Consider the following 18,061-nt stretch of genomic DNA (forward strand, 5'->3'; position numbering starts at 1 on the left):
ATTAGTGATCAAATTGTGCTTTGGTCTCCATTTAACTTTACTGTCTGAAAGGTGTTTGATTGTGCTTTAATGTTCTCTACAAGTGTGTGTGTGTGTGTGTGAGAGAGAGTGTGTGTGTGTGTGTGTGTGTGTGTGTTAAGCGTGGAGTCTTTTCATGCTTTAATGCTGCTGCTGTGCAGGGGGACACCTGCATTCAGCACATCACCAAACTCATTAGTCACTCCTCAGGGAGGAGAGCCAACTCTCTCCTGCCCCCTGTCAGAGGGAGAATACAAAGAAAATACGCCTGTCATCCTTTGCTCTGATGTCATATTTACTGTGGCGGCTTTTTGTATAATCTCAGATAGTTTGACTGTGTGTAGATTACTTGATAATGTAACCCTTTCAAACCTGAGCAAAGTGTTTCACAAGCTTGGGAAGAAGGCATTGAGCAAATGAACAAAAAAAATTGCAAAAAACAAAACAAAATAGCAAGAAGTTAAATGAAAATTATATGAAAACAAAATAAAAGAGAAGTAAAAAATAAAATAAAAAATGAGAAAGTGGCCCCAAAAAGAATGCAGAAAATAAAAAAAAACAACCAACCATAAACATATACATATATATACACACACACACACACACACACACACACACTCACACACATATATATATACACACACACACACACACACACACACACATATATATATACATATACACACATATATATATACATATACACACATATATATATGTATATATGTTTTTTGTAACAATATTTTAAACAAATAATTGTAATGGTTGTGAATATAGTTTGCTCACTTTAAAAAGGAAAATCTAATCATAACCCCCCACACCCACCCACCCACTCCATTTTCTGGCCTTTCACTAATTTCTTGCAATTTATGGGACAAATGCCACAAATTGGTCACGAGTGGCACACCCAGTATGATGTCATTGAGCAGATAAATACAGTTGGGTTGTAGATGAAACTGTGAATTCACAAGTTCTGCTTAATAGTATGTTAAACATAGTGTATAGTTGTAGAGCAGATAATTAGTCCGTGAGGCTGATGTTGCTCCAGTGTCATCTCTCTGTATTGATGTGTGTGTTCTCTCCTGCTGAGGAGCTGTGTTACTCAGATACCACTAACATCAGCTCCTGCATCAGTTCTCTTGCTCTAATTCCTGTTGTTGCCATGGTCACACTGCAAGTTTAGAAAGTTGAACCATATCTGTGTCTGAGTTTTGTGCCTCCAACCCAACACAATGAAGGCAAATGTCGTTCTATTTGTGATGCCCAAAGCACTTAATAATGGAATGTTCTTGCATGCCAAAACTGAGAGTTGAAAAGGGTCCTCTATGTTGCTTTCCAGCTCCATTAATGATATTTCAGTAACATTTTTGAGCCTTTGTTTCCTATTTTCACTGCCTGTCATTTTTATGCATCTATGACTGTGAGAGCCGTACTGAGGAACTTCTTTCCGGTTGTCCATCCTTCCATCTGTACATAGACAAATAGTCCTATTCTTGTGAACACAATAGCTCTAGAACACCTTTCCTCATATTTGGCACAGATGTCCTTATGGACTCAAGGATAAATTGATTAGAAATTGGTGGTCAAAGGCCAAAAGTCAGATAAATTGTGGAATACATCAAATAAATACCAGCTGCTTCATTAAAAAAGGACAATAAAGAGTTAATAGAATCATCAATGTGGCTCTCTGTTTTTGGCCTGACATTCAGTCATACCAGTATGGAAGTGCACTGGGACGAGACAGAGACACATGAAAACATCAGATTGTCACAATCAGTGTCTATGCTGATATCAACCTTGAAACCAACAGATTTCTTTATCTGCTTTTGTTTATTGGAAATCTTACAACCAAACTGACTCTGTGAACATTGTGTAGATTGTGTGTAGCCTAATCGGTGCCTCAGCAGTGGAGCAGTGACTGTGGCACTCCTCACAGGCTGAGCAGGACAGTGACAGATGGACCTATAGGTCTACAGAGGACTCCACTGTGTTCACACACTCACCACTGCTTGCATGAACTTCTCTCTGATTGGCTTAATTTGGATCCTCCTTTCTGCATGATTGGTCCTCTGTGTGTGTGTGTGTGTGTGTGTGTGTGTGTGTGTGTGTGTGTGTGTGTGTGTGTGTGTGTGTGTGTGTGTGTGTGTAAAATTAAAAGCACACATATTGCATATGTGTGAAATATATATAACATAACGTATATGTGTATATGTGTGTGTATAGACATAAGGAGCCTGAGATCTAAGTTGTTCAGTCAACAACTGATACTCCAATTTGTTCCAGCCTGTTCTCATTCTTTTTTTCAAGATTATTTTTTGGGGTTTTTTGCCTTTATTTGAGATGACATTCTAAGCGGGAAATGGGGGCGAGAGAGGGATAACACTGTTACGGCCAGCTCGCAGACTGCAACAAATAACAAGGATGCGCTCAGATGTAAAGCAGACAACCAATATTTATTAATATAAATGAGGCAAAAGGTAGTGGAATGTGAAAATGAATATCAGGGGTGAATGCAGGTGTATGGATGCGATGATCATGTGTGGTGCGTGTTGTAGAGTGCAAGGGAAACAAAAGGAAAGGCAATGTGGGCGGCGTGGCTGGCCGACAGCGAAGCAGGAACAACCATGGGACCCACAGCAGCACGGCTTAAATAATCAGGAGCACTGGCCAGGTATTCCTGATTAGGCAGTCGGCTCCTCGTGGCCCAGGACCTGGAGCACCCATGGCGAGGAGACTGCCCCTGTATACAGGGCGCCCCCTCTGCCAACTGAGCTGCTGGGCCCCCCACCTGCTCTCATTCTGAAGTCGTCAAATACTGCAGCTTTTGCGTTGCTTTTGGAATGTGATCAGGACACCAAAAGCTACCTTTTGCATCAGCATTATAGGCTGTGGCAACATGACATTTGATTTGTGCATATAACAATAAATAACTCGAAACTAGTAATATATGGAAATTATTACCTCATTATTGCTTTATTTAGTTGCACTCTCACAAAAAATGTAGTAGTAGTCTTTTCTTTCACGTGATATATGAAAACATAAATGTCACATGTGCTTCTCTGCAAGATCTGCTTTCCTACACGCCTAAGAAAACCCTTTTTTTCCAGGGCTTTGACAGATTAGCCTCACGTCTTAGAAACAGTGAGCTGTCCAGGCAGCATGTTAAATGTGCAGCATGATATCCATCAGGCTGACACATGAAGGGTCACAGGTGTCACAAGCTGCAAATGTCTTTTTGGCCAACGTCCATTAAACAACTGCATTTAAAGCTCTGTTCAGCAGCAGTAACACTGGAATTTATCTGACTGTATCAAATTTCCACATATTACAATATTCTAATTGTCCTTGAAAGTAGAAAGCCTGTGACAGTATTACAATATTGCAATGGAATCATTTTTTTCTTGTCTTTCTCAGTCTGCTGACAGATGTGTCATCCTTCACACATTCTGTGCTCCATGATGAATGTGTTTTCAGGCGTGTGGCTTTATTTACTCTGATGGTGTGGCAACGGTTTAATGGATTCATTACCTTTTTCAATAAAAACAGTAACACATCCTTTAAAAAATGTGTTTTCAGTTTGACAGTTTTCCTGTTTGTGGAGTTTTGGCTGTGTTGGCAGTGTGGCTGTTTGGATGCTGATTTTGGTCAGTTGATTCACCACTTTGGTCCAGACTGAAATATCTCATCAGCTGCTGGATGGATTGGCTTCTGACGTTCATGTTCTTCTGTTAGGATGTAAGGAGGCGGCTCATGGTCAGGTGTAGAAAAAAACCAACATCAAATTCAGACAGAAAGTAAACATGGGATTTGTTGGACACACCCACAACCTCTCCCGCCCGTCCTATAGACACCCTTATATTTTGTAGTTACCAGCAGCATATGAACCTGACCCTGTCCTGCTGTAGTACATGTTGATATGGCAGGTTCCATTTAGCTGTTTTCTCAAGTGATGCCACCCTTGTGCAGATCTTGCGGATGCAGCAGATGCTGTCTGGCCGTCTGTCAGCGTAAAATATCACTGAGCCCGGCTGCATTCTTCCCTGAGGCTGGACAGTGACTTTTCATGCGCACGCAAAAGGTGTCGTTTGTCATCATGGACTTACACCAAAAGCACTGTCAAAGCTGTGCTATTTTACAGGTTCAGAATGAGAACAGGCTGTGTGTCCGGGTTCACTATAAATTTAGAGCCAAACCATGATTTTTTTTCCAAACCCTAACCACTTGCCTTGGTCACCTATCCTAACCATTTACTTTTGTTGGTGTTTATGTTGCATCCTGCAATATAAACAGCAGATGCAGGAGAATACCCAGACCATAATATGTAGACTTGGTAGTCCACTGATAAACTGTGACGACTTGGATGAGAATGTGTTGGCTGTGCCAAGTTGCAGAGCTGCTAAGATTGTAGTCTCTCACTATATTTTCATTTCTTGTGTCTTTTCTCAGTTTTTTACAATAATTATCTCAGCAAAACCAATAAATATTCAGCGATATTTGATAAAGAAACATAGTTCTGTTGATCATCATGCCGTCTGTTTCATGCTCAGTCCCCCAGTGAGTGCTCACTGAACGCCCCCCAAAACCACAGAAAGAAACAGATTATTCCCTGAAATTCTAGAAACACCCTGAGAATGTTTCTTCATGAGATATTATAGTGATGATATACTGAGCACAGGGGTTTATAGTTGATAGTAGAGCTGTCTTTCTTTTAACACTGGAGTCATAATGTGTGCAAACTGTGATTAACCACCTTGTGATGATGTTATTGATGATGTTATGTAGGAAGAATGCATCATTAGAGTGTTTGAGCATGAAGCCAGCAGCATATGCATTTGGCCTAGTTAATATTAAAATGGGGAAGTGATGATGGAGTGATACAGTAATGGCAGCCATTACTCAGAGCTGTCAGCGTGTACCCACCTGACTCCACACACCCTCTGCATCTCCGTCTCTGTCTGTCTCTCCGTCTCCATCCGTCTCTCTGTCTCCTGTGACAGCCTTCACTTATGTATCCCAGCGTGTCACTGAAGCACATAAATGCGTCTCCAGTGTTGGAGAGAAAGACAGAGAGAGAGTGAGGAGTATAAAAAACAAGATGAGGCTTCAATGATCCATGTGGGGAAATGGGGTCGCTGCAGAAATACGAGGAAAATAGAAACAGAAAAAGAAAATATAAATAAGTACCGAGCCAGCGGTGGGTACTGAACATTACACAACTGCTCCAGCATGTCAGGAAGTGGAAATGTATGAAGAGTTATGGCAGAGTTATGAAGAAGGGCAAACAGCACAAGAACACAGACAACAAAGCACCTTTTGAAAGTATGGCAAAAAAGATAACAATGGAGTGCAGGCTATGTGATACTGAATGAGGGAAAAAAATTAAGGTTGCCAAGTTTATGTGGGGCTCTCAGTACCTGTTTCAATATGCATAGGAGCTTATGCTTATGCTTATGATTTTAACCCTTTAACACCTGGGTTGCCGTCAGTTTTCTTTTGCTGCATTCAGACACCTGTTAGGATTATTTAAACCTTTAAAATTGGTTTGATTTCTTCCACATGTGGAAAAAAAGATCATGAGCAACTAGACTAGAAATGTCTCTCAAACTGCAAACAAATAGTAAAAGTGAAAATATTTTACATAAATGTTACAAAAAGGGGAAATATGTATTCCATTTTTTTCCCCACAAACTGCAAAAAATAATGGTAAAAGGTAAGGGGTAAGGAAAGTAAAAGGTACTTTTGCAAAAAAATAGCTGTGGGGGGTTATGACATCTTATCCAAAAAAAGAGAAAAATCCAGTAAACAACTGCATTTATAATTCTCTTAATTTTATGTTTAAAACAATATGACAAGAAAGGAGAGGGGGTGATGTATTACATTTTGTAAAAGTTTCTGGATGTCATTTTGTTGTAGTTGTTCTCTTTTTTTCTTACTTTTTAAGAAATTTTCTTAGGACTTAGAACTTTTTACTAAAACTTTTGTACTGCAATGTAAAAACTAGGGGCAATTGTGCAACGTCAATTTACATCCACTAAAATTACTTGTTTTGCCACTGACAGGCTCAGATTGTGTCTGACAACATTTTGGAAATGATCCCTACAGAGACAGAGTTTTTTGTTTAAGAGTAAGATCCTTTTTGTTGAACCAGAAACAGCCCTTACATCTCCATTGCGATCAAGCAAAACTAGGCAGCACTGATCAAATATAAACCAAGATTCTGTTACCGTATTGCCTATTTCTCACCTCAAAAGTCTTTAGAAACATATTTTAGTGCAGTGTTTGGCTGTACTATGAGAATTTGTGAGAAAGAAGCAAGTGGCATACTGTTTACTGTTTTGTAGAAACCAATGCTGAAAGAAATGAAATCAAACTAAAACTCAAATATGAACCAAAATTCTGTTACTCCATTGCGTGTTTGCACCTCAAGTGTTTTTAGAAACAAGTTTTAATGCACTGTTTAACTGTGATACGAGATTGTATGTTATCACCCTGACACCATGTTGTTTCCTGTGAGAAAACAGCCCATTCTCGGTGCTCAGTGCTTTTGGCATATGAGCACACTAAAAGCCACATTTTGCATCCAAACAGAACGCGGCTGAACAGCGTCAGATGACAACTCTCACAGACACTGTTCGCTTCTAGTTTGAATGTGTGTGTGTGTGTTTTCAACACCTTAACAAATGCCTCTTTTGACTATATCTAACCATCCATGACTATGTTGCCCAATCCTAACCATCAAGACGATCTGTGCTGTTGTATAAACATAAGGACCGTGCTGCGTCATTCCCCTATGTGTATTTATTGGCATCACGGTAACGGCATCCCGGAGTGTAAACAGCTGATGTAGGAGGATACCTAAAATGTTATCAATAGATGAGGAAGGTCACTGACTGAGCGGCACCATGTTACGAGCTGGGATGAGATCCAGTTGGAAAAAACGGCCAATCTTGCATTATGTCACCCACCAGGGGGAGCAGGTATTGGCCCACTGTAGTGCAGTGCATTCTGGTAGTTGTAGGTTTTCACCATTCTTGAGCAAAAGCGAATAACTCATCCCTTCTCCTCAGTTCTCTCTGGTCATGTAGCACCAATTTCAAAAGATTTGTGCCTCTACTGCAGAGACAGCTGATGAGAGATAGCTGTGAAATAGTTGTTTAAACTCATGTAATGCCTCACGTTACTGCCTCCCAGCAGTAACTGGCAACCTGTTAGAGAGACACACCACAGAGCATCTCCTCGCCTCTGTTCCTTTCTACTTCAGTCCAAATCAATGAATGTGACATCATGCGGCTTCTGCTCATTCACTTTTATGTACTGATTCATTTCTCTGATGATATATGGGCTGCTTTTAGAGCAGGGAGCGTCAGCCAGAGGTGGAGACACTTATGACGTCTACCCCCCCCCCCTCATTCTCTCATCCTGCTTTGGTTAAACATGGATGTGCATATCCACTTTACACACATACACGCACGTGCGCACACACACAAAAAGATGGAAGGAGCTGTCAATCCTCCTATTTGTGTACAAGTCCCTCTAATCTTTCTCTCTCGCGCTCACACACATAAGAGAGGGGGGTTAGCCAAGCCTCCTCATCTCTGTCATGCTCACACACCCTCACACACCCGCCGGCTCTCTCTCTCTCTCTCCCCCTCTCTCTCTCTGTGTGTCTTTCCTCTCTCTCTCACACACTCTCAGTCTGTAGTCGCAGCAGTAGCGAGCAGAGGAAGCCAGGGCGCGCGAGCCTCCACCACGATCAGAGAGCGGCTGATCGCGTGCAGCCGAGCCGTCATGAGCCGGTCAGCGAAAGTCGGTGCCGCCGGGGAGGAGGAGGAGGCCGGGTAGGAGCGCGCGAGAGAGAGGGGGAGAGAGAGAAAAGGCTTGGTTCTCATTAAATGTCTCTCGCTCTCTGTCTGCATCATGCTGTACTTCCAGCTGGTGATCATGGCCGGGACCGTCATGCTGGCCTACTACTTCGAGTACACCGACACCTTCAGCGTGCACGTGCAGGGCTTTTTCTGCTACGACACCACGTACACTAAACCGTACCTGGGACCGGAGGACAGCAGCGCCGTCCCGCCCGTCCTGCTCTACGCCCTGGTGGCCGGGCTGCCCACGCTGCTGGTGAGTGATCAAACTTCCGCCGTCACACCTGCACGCGCTCTCACCTCATCACACACACTTCCTCATAGATAGCGTTGTTTTTTTTTTAAATTAGAAGCTAAAAGCACTCTGCTTCTGCCTCATCTCTGGACTGTTGTCAAACAACGTTTAGCTAATGTGGAACTAAAGTTGATTAATCAATAAGTCAACCGACACATTTAAATGATTTGAATCATTCGGTTTGAATAATTGATTAATTATTTAGGTCATTTAGACAAACACAGCCCACACTCTGTGGTTGACTGTGAGATGAGAGAAAAAGCAGCATCTCAGCCACAATCTGTTGGTCGGACAAAAAAAAAAAGACATTTATAGGCACACACAATGTCACGCTGGGCTCCGAGAACTTATTATGACACCTTTAAATTTTTTTTAACATTGTATAGGACAATTACCAAATAAATCAATAAATACATATAAAAGAATGTGTGTGATTGCCCAATAATATATAATATTCAAGTTAGGAAAATTAGGACAGATATTCTCTCTTTCAATTCAATTCAAAAGGTTTTATTGGTAGGACATTTGACATGTGTTGCCAAAGCACAATGACAACTAAAATACAGAGAATGAAATTATTAATGAATGAAACGAATGTCAATATTAGTCAAATTGAGTTACATATGTAATTGTAAAGAATATATATGTGTGTGTGTGTGTGTAGCCTATATATAAAGGTGGGCATCACCAGAGACCCCATAATGCAATATTATTGCGATTTTTGACATATTGTGATAGGCTTAATATTGTGATAACATAAATTTTAATACATTGCAATTTATTTGCTTTTTTTCAACTGTGAATTATATTTCTAAAGGAAAAAAAATCTCTTTTATGCAGTAAAGCTTTAAAAATTAAATATTTCACTTAAATCATTTTTTGGCAGCATCGGTATCTGGGCCAAAAAAAGCAAAAACAGTGAACCTTTAATTTGTATTGCATAAAGGGATGCGCGATATTTGATTTTTTTGCTGATATTCAATATGCAGATACATAACAACTCATTTGGCCAATAATTTGTACAGCTTTTTTATCAACAAGTTTAGTGATCGTCAAGTCTTTTCTGTCGTCGAATTAACATCATATTCTGCATACTCTTATCGTGATGTCCTCACAGCAGATGGAGATATGGAATACAATGCTTTTTAATGTATGTAACATTCAGTTACGCAAAATAAGAAAAAAATACCTCAACTTAGGGGCAATGTTTTGTGCATGTCCACTTTGTCAATTTTTTTTTTTATCATATCCGCAGAAATTTCAGTTTAAAGTCAATATTTGCCGACACAGATAAATGCTGATATTATTTGGCATCACTTATTGCTATATAAATAATTCATATAATTAAAAAAAATCAGTACTTAGTGTCTGTGTATTCATGCAATCTTGTCATACAAAATATCTATCTAAGCATGATATGCTGTATCGACCCCCCATATATATCCTTTTCCTCAGGGCACAGCCTCCATGGAGATTACTGCTGATTTTTGCTCAGTCTTTGCCCCCCAGGGTGATACAAAAGTTATACACGTCATCCATCACCATGTGAAATCTCCGTTTCATCTTCTGAGTTATTAGCATTCATCAGATTAAATATTCTCCAGAGTAATTCTGATATCATTATTTTTTTCATTAAGATAGCATCTTCTTATAGATTACTGCTGAAGTTGAAAGATGACAAGCTCACATTGAAATTGGCATATCCAGGCAGCTGTCACATAACAGAGTGCACAGATGAAAAGGGAGAGCTAACTGCTTATCTGTATCGATTTGAACTGTTCTGAATGCACCAACGAGCGCTGACCGATGGTCAGGCTGATGAATTATCAGCTGTCACCTCTGGGTGGAGGGAGGATACTGTGCTGAGTAATTGTGACATGATGCTTCAGCCCTCGTGATGATGACATGTGACTGTCCTGATCTTAGCTCTTTGTGACAAAAAGCCAAAAAAATTAAAATGGCATTTAGGGAATCCATTGCTCAGTGACTAAGATCTTATGTGGAACCTACCTGTTGGTCTGGACTTACTTGGTTTCTGTCTGTATTTATGATGGAGCCATATTAACCCTTTGAAAACTGGAGTGACATCACTTTACTTGTGCTGCCTTCAGGCACCTTTAACAAGTATTTTGACCTTTAAACCTTGAACAAAGGTGCTACAGGATTATGATAACCCTTAAGTACTTCATCCAGGTAATTTCTTTTCTTGAAACCTAATTTTCTTTTACATTTATGGGGATATTTTTTTGCTTATTGCCTTCTTCCCATGTTTTTAAAATAATTCAAGCCACTTTGCTTAGGTTTAAAGGGTTAAGTTATTATCAGTCTGAAGAATAGTTCCTGGCTATTGTTTCTGAGTAAGTTCTTCCTTGATGGTTTTTAAAGTTGCAATCATTTTTTGGCCACTTGGGGGCAACACAATCTATAAACAACACCAACATGCTATGGCCTTGTAGGTTGGGATGAAATGATGACTGTTTTAGCAAACACTTGTTATTAGTGCAGCCGGCAGACACAGCAACATTAGCATTCATCAGGAGTGGTGTTTGTGTGATGCTGTGTTTTTGGTCTCCATCAACTCCTGAGAATAATATCTGTTTCTGTAGCTCATAAATGGTTCACTGTGTTCCATGGCTAGTCTCTGATTGTGTGCATGTGTTTGTGTGTGCGCGTGCTGTTTGCTGCTGAGCAGGTAGAGTACAGCGGCTTTACCAGAGCTTTGTCTCTGAAATCAGACATAGATCTCAGTCTGAGCAAGATCTTTCAAAGTTAAGTCATTTAAACCATCATGAAGATGAGTGCAGCTTTAATTTACAGTTCACCTTTGCCAGAGCTCAGTTCCATGATGTGATAATTTACAGTGTGTCCCCTCCTCTACATGGATACAGGCTGTATGCAGTGTTTCCTCTAGGATTTTTTTCAGCAGTGGGGGCAGGCTCTCCGGGGAGCCGTGGCGGCGTAAACAAATGACACTTGACTGCAGATTTTAGTTTTATGCCCAGCATAATGCCCCTTTTTATTGAATGGTTGGCATGAAAATCGCTTTTTAAAGGCTGAATGTAAAAATACATCATGGCGTGTATATCGCTTAATGCTATCAATTAGTTTACTCACGTTAGCGACACTGAGTTGAGTTGGCACCGGGCCCAATTAACTTAAGCTACGTAACCTTAGCTGGCCATCAATATTTTGCGAATGTTTATTTAACTAATAAAATCTATTATAAGTTTTCTTAAGCTAATAAGTCTACCTTTTCTCCGGTAAGTTGCACGCTATTTTCAAGCTGACACTCTCTCTGACTCTCCGACCTGATGCCTGGATGCGAGGAGCTAATTAACGTCGGCACCAGTTAGTTCTGTTGGGGGGTGGGAGGGGGCGGTGGTATCTACTCCAAAGAGTAGATATGGAGCAAGATAGTTATCTGCCTCAGCACTCGCGACACCCAACGCAGTGCATGTCTGTGCTGTGATGCGGCGGTGGTGTATTTGCAATTTAAAAAAAAAAACAACCAAAAAAAAACGACATTTGAAGGAGCGGCGGGTAGGATTTAGGAGTGGCGGGCCATCACTCCTAAATGAGTGTAGAGGAAACACTGGTATGTGAACTACACAAGTATGTCCGTCCATCCATCCATCCATCCATCCATCCATCCATCCAATCAGACTTTGTTTGTATAGCACTTCTCATTCAAGGAAAACTCTAAAAAAGAATTCTTCGTAAAATAAAACCAGAAGTCCGCCCCACCCATTACTTTTACTATTATTATTATTATTAATAATAATAAAAACAACAACAACAACAACAACAACAACAACAACAATAATAATAATAATGATAATAAAAGATTAAAATACTCTAATATGTAGATAAAAGCCAAATGAAAGAATAACAGCACAAAGTATAATAATAGATAAAAAATGTTTGAATAATAAAATGATATAACAGTCAGTAAATAAATAGGTAAAGTTCAATTGAAATATGAAGTTCAGTTGACTATGAAGGTAGGTCTTGAGTTTGCTTTTAGAAATTTCAACTCCCTCCACTGCCCTCGGGTCTTCAGGCAGGCTGTTTCACAAACGTGGACCATATTGATAAAAAGATGCCTCACCTGGGAAATGTGAATTTGATGATTTGAAGATTTGAAATGTGGATGATGATGATGATGATCATCATCATCATCATCATTGAGTACATAACGTATAAATCTGCTTTTACTGCCACATTACACTGCCACACTTGTAGGCAGTTTGCACAACAGGATGTATGAAAAACTTTAAGCCCTGGCTTACCTCTAAAATGTGGAGGTGTGACAGAGAGAGATAGAGAGAGACGGACAGACAGAGAGTGCGAGTATGGACAGAAGTGTAGACGTTATACAAGACGTGCCTTTGATCATGAAGCCCAGTGCTACTGTTTCTCTCTGGCTTATCAGTGAAGTGTATGAAGTCCACTGCAGACGGGAGTCTGTACTGACAGAGACAAACAGAGAACTGACTCATATGAACGCTCCGACGTGGGTTGAATGCACATCAGCAGGTCTGTGTTACATACATCCTCTGCATGTTGCTGCACTGCATTTTTATAAACTGTGATAATCTGGTCTCAGGTCACAAAGCGCTGCGTCACTCCTTCTCTTTGCAATATTAGTATTTATAGAACTGAAAATACATTCAGTATATACAAGTTTTTTATGCTTCTGTGGTGTTGATAGCTACGGAAGCCCTAAGCGGACGTGGTTTTTTTTTACAAGCCGTTTTCTCGATATAACGAGATATTATCTCGTTATAACAAGATATTATCTCGTTATCTCGAGAAAACGGAATTTGTTTTCCCGAGATATTATCTCGTTATCTTGAGAAAACGGAGTTTGTTTTCCCGAGATATTATCTCGTTATCTCAAGAAAACGAACTTTGTTTTTTGGTTTGTTTTTTTAAACTTTATTGAATGAATGTCAGAAGAAGAAGTGGCGGGTGGATGATGTGACAGCAGGTGCCGTGCGGTGTTCAGCGCGGACAAATGCGTGCAGGTTCTCGCCCCTGCACGTACCAAAAAGCACCGGAGCAACAGTATAATAATCTAGTTATGATTACTGATGAATTTGGGTGATGTGTTCCTGTAATAATCATCTTACCTTGCGCATTTGTCCGCGCTGAACACCGCACGGCACCTGCTGTCACATCATCCACCCCACTTCTTCTTCTGACGTTCATTCAATAAAGTTTAAAAAAACAAACCAAAAAACAAAGTTCGTTTTCTCGAGATGACGACTTAATATCTCGGGAAAACAAAGTTCGTTTTCTCGAGATAACGAGATAATATCTCAGGAAAACAAACTCCGTTTTCTCGAGATAACGAGATAATATCTTGTTATAACGAGATAATATCTCGTTACATCGAGAAAACGGCTTGTAAAAAAAAAAAAAAAAACAAGTCCGCTTAGGGCTTCCGTAGATAGCTTACAGCAGAGGCGTTATGTTTTTAGGTTGTCTGTCCATACCTATGTGCATCCAGTACATTCTCATGAACGTGATATCTCAAAAACACCTTTAGGAATTTTTTTCAAATTTGTCACAAATGTCCACCTGACCTCAAAAAATGAGCTAATAAGATTTTGGTGGTCAAAGGTCAGGCTCACAGTGAACTTGCATTTGTATCATTCTTCTGAAAGTAATATCTCAAGAACACCTTGAGGGAATCTTTTATAATTTGACACAAACATCTCCTTTGACTGACCAATGAGCTGATTTGAATTTGGTGTTTAAAGGTCAAGGTCACCGTGACCTTGCATTCAGCTCATTCTCGTGAATGCAATATTTGAAGATTGCTTTGAGGAAGTTTTCTCAAATTGGCAAAAACATCCACTTGGACTCAAGAATGAACTGATTAGGTCGAAGGTCGAAAAGTCAAGGTCATGGTCAAATAACATTAAATATCATAAAACGTGTTTTTGGCTTTAACTCTAAAATTAATTTGCTCAAATGTCACACAAATGTCTCATGATTAAGATTTTTGACTTTTCTGGCCATAACTCACCATCATAAGTCAGGAAGAGAAGGGGAGACATTTGGTCAGATACTGAATTAGTGACCCTAATCTTTGGTGTCCACCTTGAAACTGTGCTGACTGTATAAATCCATGTTGTTATAGACATAGATGTCAGATGTAAGCGCAACCTGACTGGTGTGTGGAGGCATAAAACTGTGTAACGGTATTTCTAGTTTATTTTTTGATCAGTTTTCATTTTTTTTCAGCTTTTTGCTGCAGCGGCAAAGATTTTGCTGTGAAGGCCCACCGCACCAGAACGCTGCCAGCGGAAAGCCTGAGTATCTTGTTAGAATGTTGTGTAATAGGGCCCACAGACAGTGTGGATGTTTCCAAGCATACTTCCATTTTGGTTCATGTTTGTGCAGCAGCACAAAGTGCTAAATTGTCGTGTGAAGTGCAGTATAAATTGGAGGATGTGGTTATTAATAATCGCTGTGAAACAACTGTGCCAATCACAGAGAAGCATGACAACAAGAGCCGAACAAATGGAGAGACACTTCTGCAGGAAATCATATTGTAGTTTGGATGGTGCAGAGCGGCACAACGTGAACACAAAGCAGCATCTGCAGCCAGAGGCACAAGTAGTAGATTTTTATTCAATCTGTGTAGTGATGATGGAATATGTAATAATAAATGAGGATGAAGTTTACAGTTTATTACATCAGCTCAACAGTATGTCAGTTTAAATCCTACCGCTTCTCAGGTCAGGTGCTTTGAGTTATAGATTAACCCTTTAGGGCCTGCTTTAATCTTACACTTGCTGGCATTGCTCTGCTCACAAAATGCGCTTTGAAAAATTAAGCTTCAAAAAATTAAGCTTTGAAAAATTGAATATATAAAATTATTTTCTACTTTCATTGAGTTTAACTAAAACCAGTATGAGTCCTAATCACGACTATAAGATATTCATTAATTTTCAGAATTTTAACCCTTCGAATGCCAGGTTTTGTCTTGATGCCACTGTTTTTAGATGAAAAAAATCCCAATAAATTACATGCTAAGTAGATCTGATTTTTTGATGATCACAGTAAGTGATATATCAACATTGATTTTTACTCATTATTATTTTTTTGTTCAGAGTCTAATACTAAACATTCTGCTCTGTGCAAAAAATGGGCTTTTCAAAATCAGACTATAAAAAATATTAATATGATTTTATGTTTTCATTGAGTTTATTTTTTAACCAACACCAGTCCTTATCACAGATATCAAATATTAATTGATTTTAAAAAAATGTTAACCGTTTAAATGCCAGGTCTTGTCATGATGCCACTATGTTAAAAAAATAAATGTGTGTATATATATATATATATATATATATATATATATATATATATATATATATATATATATATAAAATATGTGTATAAATAAAGACTGGCAAGCTTGTAAAATGTGCCAAACAGTCCCTAAGAGTTAAATAGGGGTGCAAGAGTAATGATGGGGATTGGAAGGACACAAACACTGAAATGAAAGAAATGTCTCTATTTATGAAAATCGAGGCGGCAGTTGACAAATTATAATGGAATATAATGCAGTAATTACTTTCAAATATATAACTTTTCTCATTTCATACCTCTGCTGAGTCAACACACATGTAGGCATGATTTGCTCTTCAGTCTTACTTCGTGTCTCTTGTTCGGGGTAAATTGCCTCTGTAGATTTGCATGTGCTACCTGTTCACATCAATAATACATTAAGTCCTTTTAAATCATTCATGGTCTAAACTCCTGGATTTTAATAGCTCACACATGTTTCATGATTTCTGCTCCTGTTCAAAACTTTCTGCACATTCAAAACACATCCAGCATATCTGTGTTCTCTGAGAGGGCGAGCATACAATATTTTGATAGAAAAAAGTTCTAGCATTATGAGAATAAAGTAATAATTTAATGATAATAAAGTCCTTAATGAGAATACATGATATTTTCTGATGCCTATAATCTGCTGTACATGTTATTCTGACAGCCTGACAGACACAGAGCCATTCCAGAAACTCTGTGGATGAGACAAAGACTAGGGGAGCAGATGTGCACTGCTCTTGATCAGAGGTAGACGCCCGAACTTCCAGTGAGACATAAATCTCACCACTGTTTGGCTTATTGTCCAGACGATTATTAATAAAGTTCACTGTCCTGGAGAAGTGAGACAGTCCCAAACAGTGCATGACAAAGACACAGAGCAACTGAAAACTTCAGACAGCACACTGCAGTCCCAGCTGTTCACAAATCGACACATGGTTACACCGACTGGAGCCTTACACATCCAGTCAGTACGTTAACATGTTAGAAAAATCATCTTTTTTCTTATCTATTGTTTAAAAACAGCAAAGTGGACTGATCAAAAAGAGACATCTCCTCTTGTGTGTAATAGTGGGAGCACAGCTGCTTTTCTGGCTCTGTTGCTCAGGTGTTTGTGTCTCACATTATTAACGGTCATACTTTAATAAATGTGACACAGATCAAGAATAAAACAAGAAACTCCACTTTTGTTAAAAAGAAATAATGAATGGAAGCCATGACACACAGTGCTGAGGAGCACAGAGACAGCTGTAACCGTCCAGTGTGGCGTGTGTGGAGGTGTGTGTGGTTATTCTGGAGCAGGTGATTTAATGGAGGTAAACAGAGTGGATGGCTGTGTGTACTCTGATGTGGCTTTTTATCAACATATGTGTCCTGCTGCTTTCAGATGGCTGCGGGGATTTAATTAAGTGTTGATACAGTGTGAAGCAGCTGAGGACATCAGACACTGAAAGAATCATTTATAGCAACATAAATGCAGAATGTTATACAGATGCCACCTCAGCCCCTGATGCTGATTTAAAGACAGCTACTGGCTGGAATGTCTTTTCTAAATGAGCTGATTTAAATTTGAGGAATTATTCTTTTATTGCTTTGCCTTTAATGCACTTATTCAGTTTGTGCTTGTGAAACAAAAACACCAAAATGGTCAGAAACAGAAACAGACTTATCTTATTTTTAGTATAACATCAGCAAAGTCAGGACTTTAACCCACGAGACCAGCGTTCACTTCCCAAAATGGAGTTTGTCTTCTTTGATAATAACATAGCCAAATATTCTAGTGCATGCAGCATGCTATGCTAGTAATGAATGTGAAATGTTATACATGACATCTGTCATGTGGTATACCTACTAATATGTTAGTGACAAAAGCACTTATTTAATGGCAAACCACAATGTGTTTCCTGACCCAGCAAAGTAGTTTTGGAGTGGAACTGTGACTATTAGAATGGTAATTCTATCTCTTTCTCATGATCTCAAGATGTCGCATATTGCTGCTTTGTCAGCAGACTTCTATGTGCACATATTGCGTGTTAGGTATCCTTCTGCATCTGCTGTTGACGTTCTGGGATGCTGAAACCAACGGGTTGTCAACAAAAGCACATGATCAGGATTAGACTAGATATACAGTGTTGGTAAAACACATCAGATTATATTTTTATGTGTTTATTTATTTCTTTGTATCTCAAAAACATGTGGTTTGGTTTAGAAATTAACATCATGGTTTGGTTCAACATTTATACAGAAGAGAACAACACAACAGTGAGCTCCTGGGTGAAAGTCCAGGCCAATAGGGACCTTCTAGCTCCTTATCTGATGTTATCGGCAACCTGACGCTGTCCAGCAGTGGATCAAACAGCTGCAACGGGTTAGTCTGGCTGCCTTGTCAGCTGACGCTTCCCATTTGTGTATCTTACTGCTATGCTGTGTACCTTCTGACCAACCAGCAGCGTATCATAACACCACCTCCGTCCAACCGTGTTACAAACTGATGTCAAACAGTTGATATCAAACCATTGCAAAAAATGGTTTATGG

General features: G+C 39.5%; 1 protein-coding gene across 2 annotated transcripts in view; it reads left to right on the forward strand.

Moving 5' to 3' along the window:
• The window catches only part of LOC121960829 (phospholipid phosphatase-related protein type 5-like), a 159,131-nt gene that overhangs the window by 40,196 nt on the left and 100,874 nt on the right, over nt 1-18,061 (forward strand). The window contains exons 1-2 of one of the 2 annotated variants that reach the window (XM_088071858.1): nt 7,628-7,856; nt 7,951-8,139. In XM_088071858.1, the coding sequence (XP_087927984.1) occupies nt 7,960-8,139 (180 nt within the window). In that variant the 5' untranslated portion in view covers nt 7,628-7,856; nt 7,951-7,959. Of the gene's footprint in view, nt 1-7,627; nt 7,857-7,950; nt 8,140-18,061 lie in introns of those variants that run through there. The other variant, XM_088071857.1, reaches the window with a different exon arrangement.

Source organism: Plectropomus leopardus, chromosome 21, assembly GCF_026936395.1.
Source record: "Plectropomus leopardus strain MGB_pleo_1.0 chromosome 21, ASM2693639v1, whole genome shotgun sequence".
NCBI classification, from domain to species: Eukaryota; Metazoa; Chordata; class Actinopteri; order Perciformes; family Serranidae; genus Plectropomus; species Plectropomus leopardus.